This window comes from Mytilus trossulus, chromosome 3 (genome assembly GCF_036588685.1).
Source record: "Mytilus trossulus isolate FHL-02 chromosome 3, PNRI_Mtr1.1.1.hap1, whole genome shotgun sequence".
In the NCBI taxonomy this organism is placed as follows: Eukaryota; Metazoa; Mollusca; class Bivalvia; order Mytilida; family Mytilidae; genus Mytilus; species Mytilus trossulus.
Genome location: NC_086375.1, coordinates 73,376,780 through 73,397,902, shown reverse-complemented (window position 1 = coordinate 73,397,902; position 21,123 = coordinate 73,376,780). Strand labels below are relative to the sequence as shown.

General features: G+C 33.4%; 2 protein-coding genes across 12 annotated transcripts in view; one reads left to right on the top strand and one right to left on the bottom strand.

The window, feature by feature from the left end:
* Positions 1–864: 864 nt before the first annotated feature.
* LOC134712361 (uncharacterized) lies at positions 865–20,719 on the bottom strand. 3 transcript variants are annotated; one of them, XM_063573837.1, is made up of 2 exons: positions 20,670–20,719; positions 865–4,978 (listed from the first exon to the last, which is right to left on the bottom strand). In XM_063573837.1, exon 2 carries the CDS (start codon positions 4,455–4,457, stop codon positions 2,523–2,525), a length of 1,935 nt encoding a protein of 644 aa, XP_063429907.1. In that variant the 5' UTR covers positions 4,458–4,978; positions 20,670–20,719; the 3' UTR covers positions 865–2,522. The 3 variants fall into 3 exon arrangements, with proteins under 3 accessions (XP_063429907.1, XP_063429905.1, XP_063429906.1); XM_063573835.1 differs by lacking the exon at positions 20,670–20,719 and adding an exon at positions 13,337–13,474; XM_063573836.1 differs by lacking the exon at positions 20,670–20,719 and adding an exon at positions 13,404–13,473.
* The window catches only part of LOC134712359 (ankyrin repeat domain-containing protein 11-like), a 60,411-nt gene continuing 57,829 nt past the window's right edge, over positions 18,542–21,123 (top strand). For 3 of the 9 annotated variants that reach the window (XM_063573829.1, XM_063573822.1, XM_063573830.1), the window contains exon 1: positions 18,543–19,399. In XM_063573829.1, coding sequence (XP_063429899.1) covers positions 18,842–19,399 — 558 coding nt within the window. In that variant the 5' untranslated portion in view covers positions 18,543–18,841. Of the gene's footprint in view, positions 19,400–21,123 lie in introns of all 9 variants that reach the window. The other 6 variants (XM_063573824.1, XM_063573823.1, XM_063573825.1 and 3 more) reach the window with 3 other exon arrangements.

The window sequence follows — 21,123 nt, the reverse complement described above, 5'->3', positions numbered from 1 at the left end:
CAGGGTGTTGTATAGATCATTTTTGAATGTTGAAAGTTAACCTTTAATTGCTTACATCTTTGTCATTTTTAAAAACACTGGTGGAGATTTTTGCATTGGCATACCACATCTCCTGTTATTCTTGTACAGGTATATAATTTACATGCATGAATTTTGTCTACATAACACTCAAGATGGTTTGCCATACTAATACATAAATATTATTGTGAAATCTACACTAAATAGAGGCATATAGAAGTCTAAATAATTCATATATATAGCTATTTTAACTGCTCTAAGGGAGATAACCACTTAACCTCATCCTTTTTTGTCTTTTAATTTTTTAAAGAAAATTATTGAATATTGACTACTGTGAATCAAAGATTGCCTTTGTCAGCCATGATTTTCATCTAATTTCAAATACATCTCATTTGGTTGTGGTTGGATGAAAGACTGGGTGACAGATTACAACCAAATATTAAAGGGAGTGTTTGCATTAATACATACTACAAATTAATTGATTTATTGTCCTTTTTTGAGAAGTTAATCAAAATACAAAACAAGAAGTCACTGAACCATGAAAACGAGGTTAAGGACAATGGACATGTGACAGACTGAAACTAAGTAACATAAGGCATCTATATACAAAGTATGAAGAATCCATGTCTTCCACCTTCTAAAATATAAAGCTTTCAAGAACTTGAAGAAGTTAGTTAATACCGCCCAAGCCGGATTACTATTCTTATGTCAAGCTTTCTGCAACTTTGCTGGACACAAATATGAACAGGAAAAAGCTCACAACTGTGGATCCAGGATTTTGAAGGGGGTGCCCATAGGACCAAGTAAGCTAAAAACTTTATAATTTGGCATCACAAACTGCATCAATAACATTTAACATTTTAATAAGAAAAGAAAAAAATAACAAATGGATTCTTATCCAAGTCTTTAACAAATACAAAATAATAAAAAATATGAAATATAAATTGTAACCTTTAAAGTAAGTCTACTCAATATAGAAACCATGTTATATAAAATATGACTAGAACTTGTTAACTTACCATTTTCTACAAAATGTATATATATCTTCCAAACATGGTCCATAAAATAATCACAAAATTGTCACACATTTGTGAAATGACATGAAGAAATATACCTTTTGAAGTGTTTACATCAAATCATTTTGGGGATTTTCAAACTTGTATCAATGCTACCACACTTCCTAATTTTCAATTACTATTAAATTTTTGTTTGTGGATATATTATAACAAAAAAAATTGTTATAACTTTTTTTTTAAGGGGATATAAACTTTTTTCTGTAAGATTTCATAAAAAAAAAATACAAAATGGAAAAGGATTTAAATTGTTTGACAAAATTGTCTGATATTTGCATTTTGTTTCATGTATGTTACACCTCAGTACTACTTAAGATTCTAAGGTACATTCTCCCAAATTGTTGGAAAATTTAGAAGCTTTATTAAGATATTTGACCATTTAAAACCTGCTTCTGGTTTTTTTAAACAATTTCATGGTAATGAAAAACCAGACCTTCAGTTATATGATCAATTACTTTTTTTTTTATCTTTTGAAGCTTCATTAATGTGTTTTTTATCTTTTGAAGCTTCATTAATGTGTTTTTTATCTTTTGAAGCTTCATTAATGTGTTTTTTATCTTTTGAAGCTTCATTAATGTGTTTTTTATCTTTTGAAGCTTCATTAATGTGTTTTTTATCTTTTGAAGCTTCATTAATGTGTTTTTTATCTTTTGAAGCTTCATTAATGTATTTTTTATCTTTTGAAGCTTCATTAATGTATTTTTTATCTTTTGAAGCTTCATTAATGTGTTTTTTATCTTTTGAAGCTTCATTAATGTATTTTTTATCTTTTGAAGCTTCATTAATGTATTTTTTATCTTTTGAAGCTTCATTAATGTGTTTTTTATCTTTTGAAGCTTCATTAATGTGTTTTTTATCTTTTGAAGCTTCATTAATGTATTTTTTATATTCTCTGTCAATCTAACTTCACTTTTGTTAGTGAAAATACAATAAATTTTACAAGAAATAATAGTGACAAACACAACATCATACAATGCCAGATACCATGAAACTTAAAGCAAAAAATTAGTATACTTTACTAAACAGTTTGAACAAAATGAAGCAGATATCAATATCTTATCAAGTCATATATAAAATAAAGATTTCCAAAGAATGTATAAAATTCAAAAGACCTGTCTCAGTTTTCTTTACTGAATTAGCAAAATAAACCCATATAAAGATATATTCCAATATCAAGAACCGAGAAAAATAATAAATTTTATAAACAGGTTCAATATAATTGTTCTAATTCTCAATCAGAGAACCAAAATATAAAAGAATACAAATCATTACTGTATATCAAATATTGTCATATAAAGGTCACAATTCTAGTGATAAAGGTTTTTCATTAGAGGATGAAATCTTGCGACATCTTTTTGAAGTGTCACATTTATGTAAACAAACATGGTATCCAGGTTACACAGGCATGACATGGGCATTGTAAACGTAGTTTTATGTTTTCCTGATGCGATCTAGTAGTGACTCTAACATAGCTGTTCTCTCATTAGACTCTTTTGATGAGGGCTTCTTGGGTTTTCCTGTGGATGCTAATTTTTGCTGCTTGTGTTGACCTATTTTTAGCTCAGAGCACTTTTCTGTTTCAAATTCCTTTCTTTCACTCACAGTGTTGTCATGATCTTTGGTTATTTCAGATTTCCCATGATAGGATGAAGGATATCTTTCAATACTTTTCTCTGGACAGTAGCCTTGTTTCTTTGGAGTAACTTGTTTTGTTTGATGTTCATGACCTTTAATATATCTATCTTTTGTATCCTTTGTCTTGTGCTGTGATCCTTGGGGAGACTCCGGAATGTATTTGGATCTACCATACAATTCATATGGATTTCCATAACCCTGATATGTTCTGGCCATAAATCCCTCTGGGTCGAATCTTCTACAATGCTCTATGTAAGGATCATAGTAAGGGTTACTACAGCCTTGTCCAAACCAATATCTAGAGTTGTAACTCTCTTCACAGTCATAAGACCACCTACTTGGTTTGCCAATCAATCTTGGATTGAATGCACTATATTCTGAACTGTATCTCTCGCTCGCATACTCTGGAGGTGTTTTAAAAGATTGTCTCTGATAGTTCGAGGTTATTTTTCCTGAATATTTTGCCGTATTAACAAATAACCTACTAGAAGTTTTATTTTTTGGTACAGGTTCTGACATGCAAGTCTTTTTCGTTTGTTGTTCTATGTTGTTATTTATATCAGTAACTGATGAACTGTCATTTGACCTCTTACATGTGGCATCTCTTTGACGTGTCTCGCTACATTTAATACTGCTTTCTGGCTTCTTTTTCAAGTTCTTTCCATCATTTTGTATTTCATTGTGAGATGTTGTTGACTCTCTGATACAGTTCATATTACCATTAGCATCATTAGTTCGAGCAACATTTCTGTACTCATTTGGGGGATTGTCATAAAAACCAGCAGAAATTGCTTTCTTAATTTCCTTAACATGGACTTTGATGTTTTCAGAATCAAGATATTTATCTTTTGAAATATTCATTGCTGCATTATGAGATGTTTTGACATCTTCACCTTTATAATGGTCATGTGACTTTAGTGCTCCTGTTAGATCTAACTGCTTCTCGTCTTTACAATTCTTCTCATTGTTGACTGATTTTGATTTACCATTAAAATTGAGTGAAAAGCTTCTAGTTCCCTTATCTATAGATACAATTAACTTTTCACTTTGTGTTGTGTCAGTTTTCTTTTTCAAATTAGGTTGATTATGACTGGATTTCTGTTGTTGTTCAGACAATTTCTTTACTACCTTGGAACTGATTTTAGTGGTATTCTGTGGTATAACTCTATTGGAAGCTCTTTTCGGTCTTAGCTTTGCTCTATTAGTTTCAGAAATAGATGGTTTAGTCTCGTCATTTCCTTTGACCAATGATTTATTGTGTTGTTTAAGATTCGTCAATCCTTTTGAAGATGCATTTACAGATAGTTTTTTACTCTCCTCAGATTTCTGATTTAAAACAGATAAAAGAGTATCACAAACAAGTTTTCTATTGGGTGTAGTAATTTTTCCATCTTTCTCTTGACTGAGGAACTTACTTCCATAAGAAGTCTTGGGCGAGTACTTAACAGTACTTTTTGGCTTAACCACAATTGCATTTGTTTTAATAGAAGAAACTGCCTTTCTTAGTTTGCTGATACGAGATTCTGGTTTGAGTTCTGAGGAATCAGATCTATGAGGTTTTGTCGTTACAATTGGACAGATGTAGTTCTGAGATTCAGAGTTGTTGAAACTAAACTGAAAATCGTCAGGGACTTTAAAGTCAAATTTAAATTGCCCTTGTGCTGAAAAGGTATCCAAACCTTTTTCTTTTACATTGTAGAAGTTTTGGTTTCTTTCAGGTGTTGAATGCATTTTCAAATGGGTTTTTCCAACATCTGTATCTCTATCTAGTAGTTTTAAAAGTTCATTTTGTAACTCCAATTCATTCAACTTTCTATGACTTTAACAGTTTTACACTTTTGTTTTACAGGATTCTCAAAAGAGGCATAGAGATTATTTTCAGCTTGTTTTTCTTCAAAAATTTCATTCCATTTTGACATCTTTACTGAACTGTCCCAAGGATAATTTGCAACATCACAAGCCCTCTCATACAAATCATCCATTAATGTTTCAGAATATCTACACCCATAAAGTAGTACATTAACATAACAATAGGACAAAGTGTTCAATCTTTCTTTTGCATATTGAGATTGACATACTATCAGAAATTTCTTTCGTCGCTGCCAAGAAGCTTCACTCTCATGCATTCCTTTCATTTCTTTTATTTCTCCTAAATCCATCATGTTTTTAAATTTCAAATTGGCTTTAAAATGTTTAAAATCCTTCAGAAGAAATCCATATCATATCCCAACAGTCAATTATACAGCTGATTTCTGGAAAAAAAGATAAATTTATTAACAAATTGAACAAGGAACAGCAATCATTGATTATGTTTGTTTTTCAATATTATATATATTAATGAGTGGCTTAAAAATGTCATTTAAATGTTCTATGAATCTGTCATATTTTCTTCAAACGCAAAAAAGAAAATGCATTTTATGTCTTTTTTTCCATTTCAGCCAAACTGGCTATGTTTCTTGACTTACAAGAAAATAAAATACAAAATTTATACTAGATTCACTGAAACTCATTCATCCCAAAATTGGCTGAAATTGATTCAGTAGGTTTAAAATAAAATAATTTTAAAAGTAGGCTAATTAGATAAACAAATTGTGAAAATTGTCTTTAAAGGGCAATAACTCCTTTTAAAAGGGGTTAATTGACAATTTTGATCATATTATCATGTTTGTAGATCCTACTGGACGAAGTTTTTTTCTGTTTAAACAGTCTCTTTGTCTTTATTCAATTGTACTTCAAAAATCAGATTTGCTCTAAATGCTTTAGCTCAGGAGATAAAAGCCAAAAACTGCATTTTACCCCATTGTTCCATTTTTAGCCATGACAGCCATGTTTTTTTATGAAACAAAAAATAAAACACAAACATTATTCTAGATACCCTAAGGATCATTCAGCTTAATTTGTTTGGAATAGGTTCAGCAGTTTCAGAGGAGAAGATTTTTCAAAATTAGAAAACATGATAAACAAATTGTGTAAAATTGTCCTTAAAGTGCAATTAATTAAGTCCTTAATGGGCAATTGACAATTTTGGTCATGTAAACTTATTTGTAAATCTTACTTTGCTGAACCTTTTTACTGTTTATAATTAATAATCTTGATAATATTCAATATAATAACCCAAAACTGCAGAATTCCTTAAAATTACCAATTTTGTAGCACCTACCAAACAAGGCGTTATAAGATTTAGGCCTAAATTAAAATATTGTTTGTTTGCCATTCTCCTACCCAGAATTTTTTATGTGGGTAGGTAGGTAGGTAAATTATTTTATTTTTTTTCTGGAAAAATATTTTGGATGTTTATATAATAGTATGAATGTAGGGAGCCGCGTACATCTTTTATCTCTGCATATGCATGCATTTATGTGTCACTTGCTATAACCTTCACCTCTTATATATTCTTTTATACATGTATGTGTATATCTGCTCTTTTTTTTTCTTTATTGTGTTCTGCTAGATATATTCACTGCTATTATATATGCACCTTTTAATCCTTAATCACCCTCTATAGTGTGCTTTCTGGCTTAGTAATACAACTGCACGTGTCGTGTTGTTCTATTTGCAAATTAATATTAAACTTGTATACCTTCGAAACATTTCAATGTACTACCGCCACAGTGCTCATACTACTTCAGAATTATATGGAGGAGGTGAATTCTCTTTTGTAATTAATAGGGAGAAGTGGTGAGATTTGAAAGAGAAGTGCTCATTCGCGCGGTGCGCTACAATGTTTGGATTTTACTATAATATAAAGGGTCATATGTAAATAATGTTCTTTTTATATTGTTCAATTCATATCTGAGTATACAATTAAAGTAACATTTCATATTAAAAGTTGTTTAAGTTTTACTAAGGTTCTCAGAGGCGGATTTAGGGGAGCCCAGGGGGCCCTGGCCCCCCCTTTTTGTGAAAAAAATTGTGGTTACTTATATAGGGAATCACTGAAGCGTGACTGGAGCAGCCCCCCTCTTAGGTCAGTCAGTGGGCCCCCACTTATGAAAATTCCTGGATCTGCCACTGGTTCTTGTGAGAAACTACCAACTAAATATTTAATATCTAGCACTATAAAAAATATTTTTTTTATTTTAAAAAATGTAAAGAAATTATAATATATCAATTACAATTTAATTCAAAACTATCTTGTGTATGAAATTCTGTGTTTCTCACAAAAAAATATAAAAGATATTAAGGGCCAAAATATATTGATATTGATAGTACATGTATAATAGTCTCAAAGTTAAGCAACTTTAATCAATAGTTTGAAACAATCCATAATAAAAATAGGGAATTATATATATACACTAATCAATTAGATGAAACCAAAAGCCTCTTAATGCGTGTGGAATACGTAATTTCCCCCTTTGGCATCAATATTTTTCTGTACAAACTTAGTTTGCCGCCAAAATTTAGGTTGATGTACGTTTTCAAGTAACAATCACCGGAACTTGCGGAAATGCACGAAGTGATAAAAAGATGTAGTTTTATCAAATAGCCTGCTACACACTGCAAAGACTACCGGAAATCAAAACCGCATGTAACCCGGAAATCAGCACTCGATTCTAAACCGCAACAGGCAAAATTCCGGAATAAAAAAAAAATGTTTTCAAAAACGTCAATAAAATTATTTGGGTTGCGGCGATTTTTTTGGGTCGGTCGGCTGACAGCAAACAAACAATATTTTAATTTAGGCCTTATCTTGAAATTTCAAAGCTGATAGAAAGTTCTTCACATTATGCACATTTTACGCCATGTTAGATTTTCTCTAAATGCCCTGGTTTTTGATATAAAAGCTAAAAACTACATTTTACCCCTACAATTTTTAGCAATGGAGTGTTTTTTTTTTTTACGAAAACACAAACTTTATTGTAAATAGCCTTAGGATCATTCAGCTTTGAAAAGTTTGGTAGGAATTGGTTCAGTAGTTTCAGAGAAGATGTTTGAAAAAGTTTACACCAGAATTATGAGCTAAAAAGAACAGTTCCGATGTCCAAGAGCATTGCACTTATTTTATCTATACAGGGAACAAGAGCAATACCTGCAATTTCCATTTAATTAATGTTTTCAAGGGGACATAACTTTTAAAAATTAATTGATTAGCACTGATTTTCATAATGTGCAAGAGATGCTGATATAAACCTATGATAACTGTAACAAGACTGACGGATCTCACCTCTTTACTAGCCATTGATATTATGTTGATAGTCCTGAATATAAAGTTTTACTACAACTTTCACATATACTTAAAATGATCCAAGAAAATGAGGTCAAGGTCAGATAAACCAAATGCAGACTACACGAATGAATTTTATTTTTACAGGACATTCAATCTGGTAAGCATCCTAGCTTTACCAGACAGAATGAAATTTTACCACACCAATTTTTTTAACATCTAATTGTATTATCCGACAAAAATCAACAAACATATGACTTTGTTGTGCCCTTCTCCTCCCCAAAATGCAAAAAAACAAAATGATGTAACAAGAGGGTATATTGGCACAATTGCTTGAATGCATTTCAGTGAAGAGTAATGTCCTATTCTATTGGATTTTGAGGTTCTGTATAAAATATTATTTCCAGTTTCTTCTTTCTTTTTCATTTATCTTTTGGTTTTCAATTCTAGTGTTTATATTTCATAGCTGAATTTTGTGATCTGCTTGGATTTTTATTCATTTATTGTATTTAATTGGCAAACCCGGAATTATCCCTATCCGTTCCCAGAATCTGATCCTGTTTTATTTACATTTCCAGTTGTGCCAATGATGGCAGCCATTGTTGTTTTTGACAGTCAGATATGTTTTTATCTGGATTTACACATTACTGGTTGTCGATTTTTGGCATAAAGCTAGCGGTTGTACAAAATAAACATCGCTGTGATGAATAATAAAGATGAAAATGAATTTTGAGATCCTTTGGCAATTTTGCTAGAATGTTAGAAAAATCCATTAAGAAAAATATTCAACAAAATTTTATTTGATCCATTAGGCCTAAAACAAGAGGCTCTCAAGAGCCTGAATCGCTCACCTGAATTTTTTTGGTTTAATCTCTCATCAATGATTATTTTTGCTCTTCAATTTATTTAAATGTTCTTTGAATCGTCCTACTTTCTTCAAAAGCAAAAAAAAATCATTTTCTCCTATGTTCTATTTTAGCCATAGGAGCTATGTTTCTTGACATGCAAGGAAATGAAATATAAAATTTATACTAGATACTCTGAAACTCTGAAACTCATTTAGCCTAAGTTTTTTTAAAGTAAGTCAACATGATGAACAAATTGTGAAAAAAGTCTTTAAAGGGCAATAACTCCTAAAGAGGTCAATTGACAATTTTGGTCAAATTGACTTATTTGTAGATCTTACTTTGCTGATCATTTTTGCTGTTTACAGTTTATCTTTATCTATAATAATATTCAAGATAATGACCAAAAACTGCAAAATTTCCTTAAAATTACCAATTAAGTGGCAGCAACCCAACAATGGTTTGTTTGATTCATCTGAAAATTACAGGGCTGATAGATCTTGACCTAATGAACATTTTTACCCCATGTCAGATTTGCTCTAAATGCTTTCGTTTTTGAGATATAAGCCAAAAACTGCATTTGACCCCTATGTTCTATTTTAAGTAACAGCGGCCATGTTTTTTGACGGATCAAAAATCGAAGCGCACATTTTGTGCAGGATATACTAAGGAACAATCATGTTAAGTTTCATTCAAATCCATTCAGTAGTTTCAGAGAAGAAGATTTTTTAAAGTTAGCAAATATGATGAACAAATTGTGAAAAATTGCCATTAAAGGACAATAACCCCTTAAGGGGTCAATTGACAATTTTGGTCATATTAACTTATTTATAGATCTTACTTTGCTGATCTTTTTTGCTGTTTACAGTTTATCTTTATCTATAATAATATTCAAGATAATGACCAAAAACTGCAAAATTTCCTTAAAATTACCAATTAAGTGGCAGCAACCCAACAATGGTTTGTTTGATTCTTCTGAAAATTGCAGGGCTGATAGATCTTGACCTAATGAACATTTTTACCCCATGTCAGATTTGCTCTAAATGCTTTCGTTTTTGAGATATAAGCCAAAAACTGCATTTGACCCCTATGTTCTATTTTAAGTAATGGCGGCCATGTTTTTTAACGGATCAAAAATCGAAGCGCACATTTTGTGCAGGATATATTAAGGAACAATCATCTTAAGTTTCATTCAAATCCATTCAGTAGTTTCAGAGAAGAAGATTTTTTAAAGTTAGCAAATATGATGAACAAATTGTGAAAAATTGCCATTAAAGGACAATAACCCCTCAAGGGGTCAATTGACAATTTTGGTCATATTAACTTATTTATAGATCTTACTTTGCTGATCTTTTTTGCTGTTTACAGTTTATCTTTATCTATAATAATATTCAAGATAATGACCAAAAACTGCAAAATTTCCTTAAAATTACCAATTAAGTAGCAGCAACCCAACAATGGTTTGTTTGATTCTTCTGAAAATTTCAGGGCTCATAGATCTTGACCTAATGAACATTTTTACCCCATGTCAGATTTGCTCTTAATGCTTTCGTTTTTGAGATATAAGCCAAAAACTGCATTTGACCCCTATGTTCTATTTTAAAGTAACTGCGGCCATGTTTTTTGACGGATCAAAAATCGAAGCGCACATTTTGTGCAGGATATACTAAGGAACAATCATGTTAAGTTTCATTCAAATCCATTCAGTAGTTTCAGAGGAGAAGATGTTTGAAAAATTGTTAACGACAACAGACGACGACGACGACGACGGACACCAAGTGATGAGAAAAGCTCACATGGCCTTTTAGGCCAGGTGAGCTAAAAAAAAGATAAGTGTTTCCGGTAACCTCATTTTGAAAAATAGGGTCAGTAGGTCGGAATTCTTTTTTTTTTTTTTTTTTTTTTTTTTTGACATCGTAAATGAAATCCGGAAAATTAGCATGTTTTTTCCAAGTCCGGATCTGTAATTAGTTTCAAAAACCGGAAGTGTGCCATTTGCAATGTTTTTGAAGCACCTGCTGTGCAAATTTTTTGGATTTTAACCTATTTGGAATACCTTTTAACATTAATAAAATGTTTTACTGGCTTTCTATGCAAGAGGAAGCAAGAGAGAAAAACTATTATGTCATCTATCAGAAGCCTGTGTCAAAAACAGGGTCGGTTGATAATTATTTTTTTTGTTTTTTTTTTGAAGATCCAATAAAAAAGTTAGGGTCTGGGCTAAAAAAACAGGGTCGGTCGGGTTACCCGAAACACAGCTCTTTTTTTTCTCGGCCTTATTCACCGGATTTGTTCGACAGTCAACATATTTCGTGTAGTCTGCAAATGAGAAATACATGTTCATAAAATCACTCAATACACTAAATATAGAAACAGACTTTACACTAAATATAGAAACAGACTTAACCAAGAACTAAACATTGACATATGAACTATGCAAATAAGGTCAAGGTCAGATGAACCATGCTGTGGAGCCAAATTATCTCCATGGCAATGAGATGTGACAATGGTAATACATCTGCATACCAATTATCATTGACCTACCACCAGTGGTTCCCCATAAAACTGAGCCAATCTCAAACTAATACAATATTGCCATCACTGTCGCCAGAAATAGCATACCTATGTCTCGCTTTTTGACTCCGTCAAGGTGAGACAAAAATGGTTAAAAATCGACTACAAAGGGCAATAACTCCTTAATGGGTAAACTGACAATTTTGGTCATGTTGACTTACAAAATGTATTTGTAGAACTTACTTTGCTGACCATCCATACCCCTATGGACATGTCAAGAGATGTTCCGAAAACTGTAAATATCACCTTTTTGCACTTGGCTTAATCACTCTTTCCATATTAAAATCAGTTAAAATACATTCAACAAAAAATTATTTCAGCTCTCTTCTTTCATTTCCACCCATGAAAAAATAAGAAATGTATGAGAAAGGAAAAGAAAAAATTAAAGAAAACTATATTTGTAGACAAAGAAAAGCGGGATCATTAATTGTGGCCTTGGGCTTGCTTACAGTATTTCTCTTTCTTTTATAATATTCAAGATAAAAACCAAAAACTGCAAAATTTCCTTAAAATTACTAATTTGGGGACAGCAACCAAATATTGGGTTGTCCGATTTGTCTGAAAATTTTAGAGCAGATAGATCTTGACCTGATTAACAATTTTATACCATCAAATTTGCTTTAAATGCTTTGGTTTCACATATAGACATGTATAAGCCAAAATCTACATTTTACCTCTATGTTCTATTTTTAGCCATTGCAGCCATCTTGGTTTGTTGGCCAGGTCATCGGACACATTTTTAAAACTAGATACCCTATGGATGATTGTGGCCAAGTTTGGTTGAATTTGGTAGTTTAAGAGAAGATTTTTTAAAAAGATTATTAAATTTTTTGCAAAATGGTTTAAAATTTACTGTAAAGGGCAATTACTCCTTAACGGATCAACTGACAATTTTGGTCATGTTGACTCATTTGTAAATCTGACTTTGCTGAACATTATTGCTGTTTACAGTCTCTCTCTATCTTTTATAATATTCAAGATCATAACCAAAAACTGCAAAATTTTCTTAAAATTACTAATTCGGGGCAGCAACCTAACAACGGGTTGTCCAATTTCAGGGCAGATAGAAACTATTTATCAAGTAGTGAACCATGAAAAGGAGGTCAAGGACAAGGAACATGTTACAGACAGAAATTTCGTAACATAAGGCATCTATATCCAAGGATGAAGGAACCAGGTATTCCACCTTCTAAATTATAAAGCTTTTAAGAAGTGAATTATCGCCACCACCGACTAACATTGATTAGGTCAGTCATGCAGGTCCCCCTTAGGAAAAGTTCTGGATCCACCACTGAAGTTACAAATTAAGTTTGGTTTTTTTTCTTTCTTACAACAGTAATTGGCCCCTTGTCTCAGTCCCTCATTTAAGGAATATCCCTCATTTGGGGGGTTGTTCCCAAGCTGTTAGAAGAAATGAACTATGAAATAACTTCTCTGACCATGTGAAATATGTCTGAGGAGAGCTGTCAAGGATATTACCATTAGTTTGGAGAGAGGGGCGTTTCCAACCATTTTAAAGGGGGGGTCCAAACCCAGGATAACGTAGGGAGTCCATGTCCCCATACACCTTATCGCTATTAGCCTACTCAGCCGGCCGACCCAGCCGCTTGTCCTTTTGACCCACACAACAATCACTTTTTCATTGGGGCGTCAGATGTTTTGTTTTATGACATCAAAATTTTATGGGAACCTGTGTGACATCCAGTAATGGCTGACAAATTTTACTGAAATAGCGATAAGGTGTATTCCAATGCATTGACCGTTAAAAAAAAGGGGGGGATTACAGGACCCCCTTTTTTTGGATCTGTCAATTTTAGTCCGTGATTTTAACGGCCCATTTTGTCTGGCAAAAGACATTAGACGTCAGATTCAGAGTAATCTCGGATAAAGATATCTGTAGAAAGGACCCAGAAAAAGCATGTTTTATAGAGAGGGTAGATAACTCCTGAAAGCTGAACTGTTATTATTAATAGTCAATATTAGTAAATGACATCGTTCTGTTTGAAATTCCTACTAGTTGAACATACCATCTATGTATGCTGATTTCCAAATCAGAAATGTTATGTTCAATGTGATTTTGTATAAAAATATTACATGGTTGCAGTGATGATTGTTTTCTTGCTTCCATGCTGTAAAAATAAGGCGGGAAACGGTTATTATGTCCCTTTAGCGCTGAACCTAAGTTTGGTACGCTAGTCGTAAAAATTAAGAGTCTTTCTTATCTCACCTTTTTAAAAAGGCTAAGCAGTGAAAACAAAATATTGTTGCAACCAAGGCTTGCATGTAGTTTTTCCCAAGATATTGTATTTATGTACTTTTAATTTATTTAGTTTTGAATAACAGTCAACACGAAAGTACTCAGTGCCGATCAGTGCCGGTTAACTTAATATGGAATTTGATGCGACTGACACTCATATAAGTAACAGGTTAGCTAGCTATAAAACCAGGCTCAATCCACCATTTTCTACATTAGAAAATGCCGTTTCCCAAGTCAGGACAGTGGCGGATCCAGAAGGGGGACGGTAGAGGGAGTTCCCATAGCCCAAAAAAATCCTGGATTCGCACCTGCAGGTGTAGGATTAAATAGTGTCCCCCATGAATTGATGTCCCATGGACAAAATTTCACAGATATGACCTATGCAATTTGGTCCAGGACATAATTTTATTATAAAAATATTGTCCACTTCTATGTAAAAGTGTCCCTTGACAAGAGATTCTATTGTGACCTTCGTTGAACATTTTTTCATAGTGAAATCATGTCCATATTGCATATTGCATACTGCATAAAAGTCTTACGTGACCTATAGTTGTTAATGTTTGTGTCATTTTGGTCTTGTGTGGATAGTTGTCTCATTGGCAATCATACCATATCTTCTTTTTTTATAGGAATCTTTGAATTGTTTTAACATCTATGAATTACAAGTAGTGTTGTCTTTATTTAAATTTCATTTATGATTTAACTAATTGATTAAAACATTTCAATGATTGCTAAATTATTTCCCTTCTTTAGGGACAGAAAAAGATAGCTACACTATGAAATATTGTCCTTTGTGACATATTTTTAAAAAACATCCATGAAATTATGTGCAAGTACTAGGGATAATTTTTCACTAAGGGAGACACTATTTTATAGTTAACAAATGTGATATTCTTTCCCATGATCAAAATTTCTCAGATGAACTGTGAAATAATGTTCTAGAGGACACAATTTCATGGGACACTTTTTTGGCTTACACAGGAACATGACAGTTGTTATCCGTTCGTTTGATGGGACTTTCTGTTTTGAATTTTCCTCGGAGATCAGTATTTTTGTGATTTTACTTTGTACTATATATTTATACCCTTCTACAACGAAATTGGTTTTACATGCACACGTATAAAAATTGCGGTTTTTATCCAACGCAATCATAGGTTTGAACTTAGTTTTCAATTTAGACTTGTTTATATATATATATATATACAACTCGTCTAAACATCAACCCAACAATGTTAGATCTGTAAATTTGCCAGTTTAACTGAGCCTGTTATTCACAACTTGTTTGTTATATTCGGGCAATTAATCAGAGGTATGCCCCCTTTCTTTTGCTGTTTTGTGGTGAAAATTTGGTAGATTATTTTTGGAACCACCGAAGCATGTCTTAGCGGACATCTCTCAGTATGGCAGTCAATTGCCCCCCCCCCCCCCTTTCCCCTTTTAAAATTTTCTAGATCCGTCACTATAAATGCCGATGATTACATATCTTATAAATAACTTGATGAAGACCGTATATTCTTTTAGATGTAGTTAGTTTGTATGTGTTTTTATCCGATATTGACTTAAAACATCCATCTTTAGACATTTTTCCTAAAAAGTATAATTCTTGAGAAATTTTTTTACCAACTACTAGCTGACACTTATTTTTGGAATATGACGAAATATTTATTACAGAAAAAAATGGTCGGCAATTTATTTTTTAGCTGAACTGCGGCATAAATACAAGTTACTCGTCTTTTATTTTGGTGCTGTTGAAAGTTGGCTGAACCATGGAATGTCTTTACTTAGTATATAGAAGGTCCCTGGTTGAACACGCGAAGAGTATGACAAAAAAAACTTTGGACCTGTGGTATTAGTCAACTAAACAACATGAGAGTGGCGGACAATATTATATCGACATCTATCGGTCAATCGGATCTCATCAATATCGACATGGTATCGCATGAATATTGCATGGCTAGCAGCAGTGGACAATATATTACATCAACATCTAGAGGTCAATGGGATCTCATCAATATCAACATGGTATCGCATGAATATTGCATGGCTAGCAGCGGTGGACAATATTATATCGACATCTAGAGGTCAATGGGATATCATCAATATCGACATGGTATCGCATGAATATTGCATGGCTAGCAGCGGTGGACAATATTATATCGACATCTAGAGGTCAATGGGATCTCATCAATATCGACATGGTATCGCATGAATATTGCATGGCTAGCAGCGGTGGACAATATTATATCGACATCTAGAGGTCAATGGGATATCATCAATATCGACATGGTATCGCATCAATATTGCATGGCTAGCAGCGGTGGACAATATTACATCGACATCTAGAGGTCAATGGGATCTCATCCATATCGACATGATATCGCATCAATATTACATGGCTAGCAGCGGTGGACAATATTACATCGACATCTAGAGGTGAACGTTGTTGAACCATGGAAGATAGAAGGTCCCTGGTTGAACACGTGAAGAGTATGGGGAAAAAACTTTGGACCTGTGGTATTAGTCAACTAAACGAGAGCGGCGTGGTGTAGTGGTTAGTGCATCGGACTACTAACACAAAGGTTCCTGGTTCGATTCCCGTTCGGGATGAAAATTTCAGGAACTCAATTTTCGGCTCTCCCTTGACACCATTTGCGAGTCTGGTCTTGAGGAAACGATGATAGTCAGTCGGAAGGGGACGATAAATGGCTGACCCATGTTAAGAGAGAGTCATATCTCTTGCACGATAAAGACACCCTTGTAGATTTCGAAAAAGAGAAGGCTAATGCCGCTACAAGGCAGCACTCGCATCCGCAAAGTGGAAAGGGATTAATATAAGTTGCAAAACTTGTTTCCCAATCCACTATAAATAAATATCGCATGGTATCGCATCAATATTGCACGGCTGGCAGTGGCGGACAATATTACATCGATATCTAGAGGTTAATCGGATCTCATCAATATCGACATGGTATCGCATCAATACTGCATCGACATCTAGAGGTCAATGGGATCTCATCAATATCGACATGGTATCGCATCAATATTGCATGGCTAGCAGCGATGGACAATATTACATCGACATCTAGAGGTAAATGGGATCTCATCAATATCGACATGGTATCGCATCAATATTTCATGGCTATAGCAGCGGTGAACAATATTACATTCACATCTAGAGGTAAATGGAATTTCATCAATATCGACATGGGATCGCATCAATTTTGCCTGGCTGGCAGGGGCGGACAATATTACATCCACATCTAGAGGTAAATTGGATCTCATTCACATATTGACAGTGGATCGCATCAATTTTGCCTTGCTGGCAGCGGCGGACAATATTACATCGACATCGATAGGTCAATGGGATCTCATCCACATATTGACAGTGGATCGCATCAATATTGCCTGGCGAGCAGTACCGGACAATATAATATCGACATCTACAATTCAATGGGATATCATCAATATCGACATGGGATCGCATCTACCATTGCCAAGGGGCAGTGGCGGACAATATTACAACGACATCTGTAGGTCAATTGGATCTTATCAATACCAACATGGGATCGCATCAATCATTGCATGGGAGGCAGTGGCAGACAATATTACATCGACATTGATAGGTCAATGGCATCTCATCAATATCGACATGGGATCCCATCAATATTACGTGGGTGACAGTTGTGAGCAATATTACATCGATGACAGTGGTTGACAATACTACATCGATGACAGTGGACAATAGACAATATTACATCGACATCGATAGGTAAATGGGATCTCATCAATATCGACATGGGATCGCATCAATATTGTGGCAGCAGCGGACAACATTACATTGAAGCTGATTGTAAATATGGACCTTGGAAACATCTCCTATATAGAAGTGAAACTAAAACGTGGCAGCTTTCCTAAAGGCGTACACTCCTAAGGGTAATCCATTAGTGTCGCTCAATTCAACAGTCTTTTTGGAATTGACATATCTTGTCCGGGTTATCGAAAGCTTATAGAATCATTTTCATAACAGCGTGGACAAACCCATTTTTGGTGCGCTTAGGTTATCAATTAACTGGGTCATGATGAGGCGAACATGCATTAGTGAAGCCCACTTGACATAACGTATCTCTTACAAACATTTAAATTGAGGGGTCGACAAAGGTTCTAAACACCTAAATCAAATAATACGAATAACTAGCAGAGGACTTAACGTTGTGTGTTGATTTAAATGTTGAATACTTAAATATTTTTTTTCTTCTGGTGCACCTGCACGAGATCAATCTTTTGTTCTATTTAAATCCCCGTTGGAAGGCCTCTAATATATTGAGTGGGCGATGGTCCACTGTTATCGATAGCCGATGACAAACAAGTAAAAGCTAAATGATTCTTGTAGTATTACCAACATTAAGTATTGTTGTTGTCCACGCTGTTTTGAAAATGATTGTGCAATATACTTTTTTATTCCCCCTCAATCTTGAATTGTTGGTCAACCAAATCAGCTTGTCAATCGTCTGATACGATTATCTGATTGTTTGGTATCTTTTCACGTAGATTTTGACTATTGAACGTGTAGCTATAGACTAGCTGCTACAAAGATATTGATAGCAGCTACGTAGCCGCTACGTAGCTGCTAAGATATTGAACTCAACCCAGAACAAAGTGATTACCTTTGTTCATGTTGAAGTATTTCTTGAAGAGCACACATTTCCTATAAATCGACAATTCCACCAGACTATGACCATATTCTTTGTTTAAGTGGAAATTTATGAAATTGTATCATCGAAATTCCTATGTTGACATAGTTTTATTTATTGTTTCCCTTCTAATCAATAATAGCTTAACTACATATGTATACACGTCAGGGTAAATCATAAATGCAAATATGGCTTAAAACTGCCAAATCAATAGCCTATTAGCAACACCATCGAACTCTCTGATCTGATACGGCATTGACAACATTTAATAGATATATTTTCTTCTTAATACATTGATGTTTAATATTTAATTTGATTTAATTTATAATTATAACCTTGTCACGCATAAATATTTCTTCTTCGTTTACCGTTACGTAGTAGACTTTGTATCTATATTGTACTGAGGACAATGGTTGAATGATCAATCCATCTCTGAATAGAATTGACTTTGCCTTTGGCTTCTTCAACTATATAATTTTGTGTATAGATGAAATGGTATATACAGAGAATGCCATGTTTGTGGTGGAATCTTTTGTTAGATAGGATTGATAAGAAAAGCACCACTTGATGTCACTTAAAAGAGAATGGTGTTGGGATTGAGCGATAGAATTCCAGAAGAAGATGAAACGAAAAGTCACGATGAAAAAAGGGACGAAGAGACAAAAGAAAATAAACCTCAGCCTCAATATACCAGAAAGGAACTTCAAGATAAGTTGTGGAAGACAGTTGGGGAAGGTCATTCGGATTCATTGACTAAGTTACTGCACGAAGCGAAAGATTTTCTAAACCTTGAAGAATTACTAAATGAAGAGAATGCAGACTTCGATGAAGACGGAAATAATCTTTTGCTCTATTGCATTAAAGAAGGATGTGACAGTGGACCATCAATTGGTCGGCATTTTCATAAGTGTGTTGAAATTTTAATCGGAAATAATGTAAATATAAATCATATGAACAAGGCAGGCCACACTCCACTGTTTGAAGCCGTTTTCTACAAGAATACCCATTACATTACAACGTTACTGAACCACAAGGCAGAAACGGATTGCTTTGACCAGGATGGTATAGATCCTTTTCACTTAGCCATTCAATTAGGATATAAAGATTGTTTTAATTTATTGGTACATCATGAAGAAAAAGAGGTAGGTTTTCTTATTAGAACAAGAATCTTAAAGACCAGTAATGATTACCCGAAAGATAACTAAAGGTAGACCAAAGATTAAGGATGCGGCGGTAACAAAGAATGACTGCATCTTTTATAATATACAAAATTGAGAATGAAAACAACAATAACCATTTTGAGCCTAGTCTCACTTGTAGACTAAGAATTTCCTGTCTTATTTTGTAGTTATTTGTTGTTTTCTTTCTGGTCTATACTCAAATTTGTTTACCATTGTTAATTTAATTCTACGAGGGCGGATGTTTGCGAAAACCCTTACCAAAGGACCATATACGAACCAAACAATACAAACCATATTTGTTTACAAGTTACATGAATTAAACAAATACACCAACAAATGGTACAGACTTTAGATACAAAAAATTATAAACTTTATTTCAATATAAACTTGTAATCTGACGTTTATGCAAACCGGTGAAAAACTATACAGGCGATAACACCTGATGATAGACTATATAATAACCGAGTCATTGCTTCTTTTCATGGCATTTAATTTCTGTTGCTGACCCATATAGAAATATTGATGACTTTATATAATTAAATTTTAGATTTTAATAACCGTTTGTCCCTTTAATATATGATTGCTCTAATTGTTATCCTTTGTGTTGAAAAAAAAAGAATAGTTTCATCGAAGAACTAAAAACACTCGATCCAGTGGCATAGTTTCTGTACATGCATTCTTTAGAGGTAGCTTTGGTTATTTATGTCGTTTAAGAATACGGTCTGATTGTCTTGTATAATCCACATCTTTGTTCATTGTACGTTGTAGTCATTCCCTTCTGGTCGGGTTGGCATACCTTTTTTCGAAAATTGTCACCCTTACCATTATGTTTGATTAAGGTTTATGTACCCTTCTGTAGCCATTTTAGTACGAACTTTTCAAACTTCAATTGTATCAAAACTACAGATATAATAAATAATAGAGATAGGCCATTTTGTACATATTCCAAGGGGAAACTTGATGCGAAGCATTATTTTTTACTGTTCCATTGCATTTAATAGAAAAAGAGGACTTTGTGGCAAATAAATCAAGATTTTTATAGAAAATCCACAGCCTTTATCCTTGTACTCTCATATTTGGCAATTTGCAAAGCATAATTTTTTTTACTGTTTCATTGCATTTGATATAGAAAAAGAGGACTTTGTGGCAAATAAATCAAGACTTTTATAGAAAATCCACAGCCTTAAATACAGAGATTTTTGTTATAAAATTTGAAAAATAAATTACTCACTTGAGTTTCTATGTTGTACTAGTGTTTATTTTTTACAAAAAGTTCTAAGCAACCTGTAAATTCCAAAACACCTCGTGCTGAGTCACTAAAGTCGAGCGCACCCTAAAAGGTGTACTTGATTTTGGCTATATTTATATTTGTTTTAACCAATAACTACATTTATAAACTTGTTTTAATGAAATCAATGCTAGCACTGCATGCAATAATCCTATATCTATCAGTCATCAAATTGCCAAATATGAGAGTACAAGGATAAAGGCTGTGGATTTTCTATAAAAATCTTGATTTATTTGCCACTAAGTCCACTTTTTCTATTGAATGCAATGGAACAGTAAAAAATAATTCATTGCACCAAGTTTCCCCTTGGAATATGTACAAAATGGCCTATCTCTATTATTCATTATATATGTAGTTTTGATACAATTGAAGTTTGAAAAGTTCGTACAAAAATGGC

Bases quoted from the DNA above. Each gene is read 5' to 3' on its own strand.
- LOC134712361 (XM_063573837.1), bottom strand. From the start codon at position 4,457: ATGCATTCAACACCTGAAAGAAACCAAAACTTCTACAATGTAAAAGAA.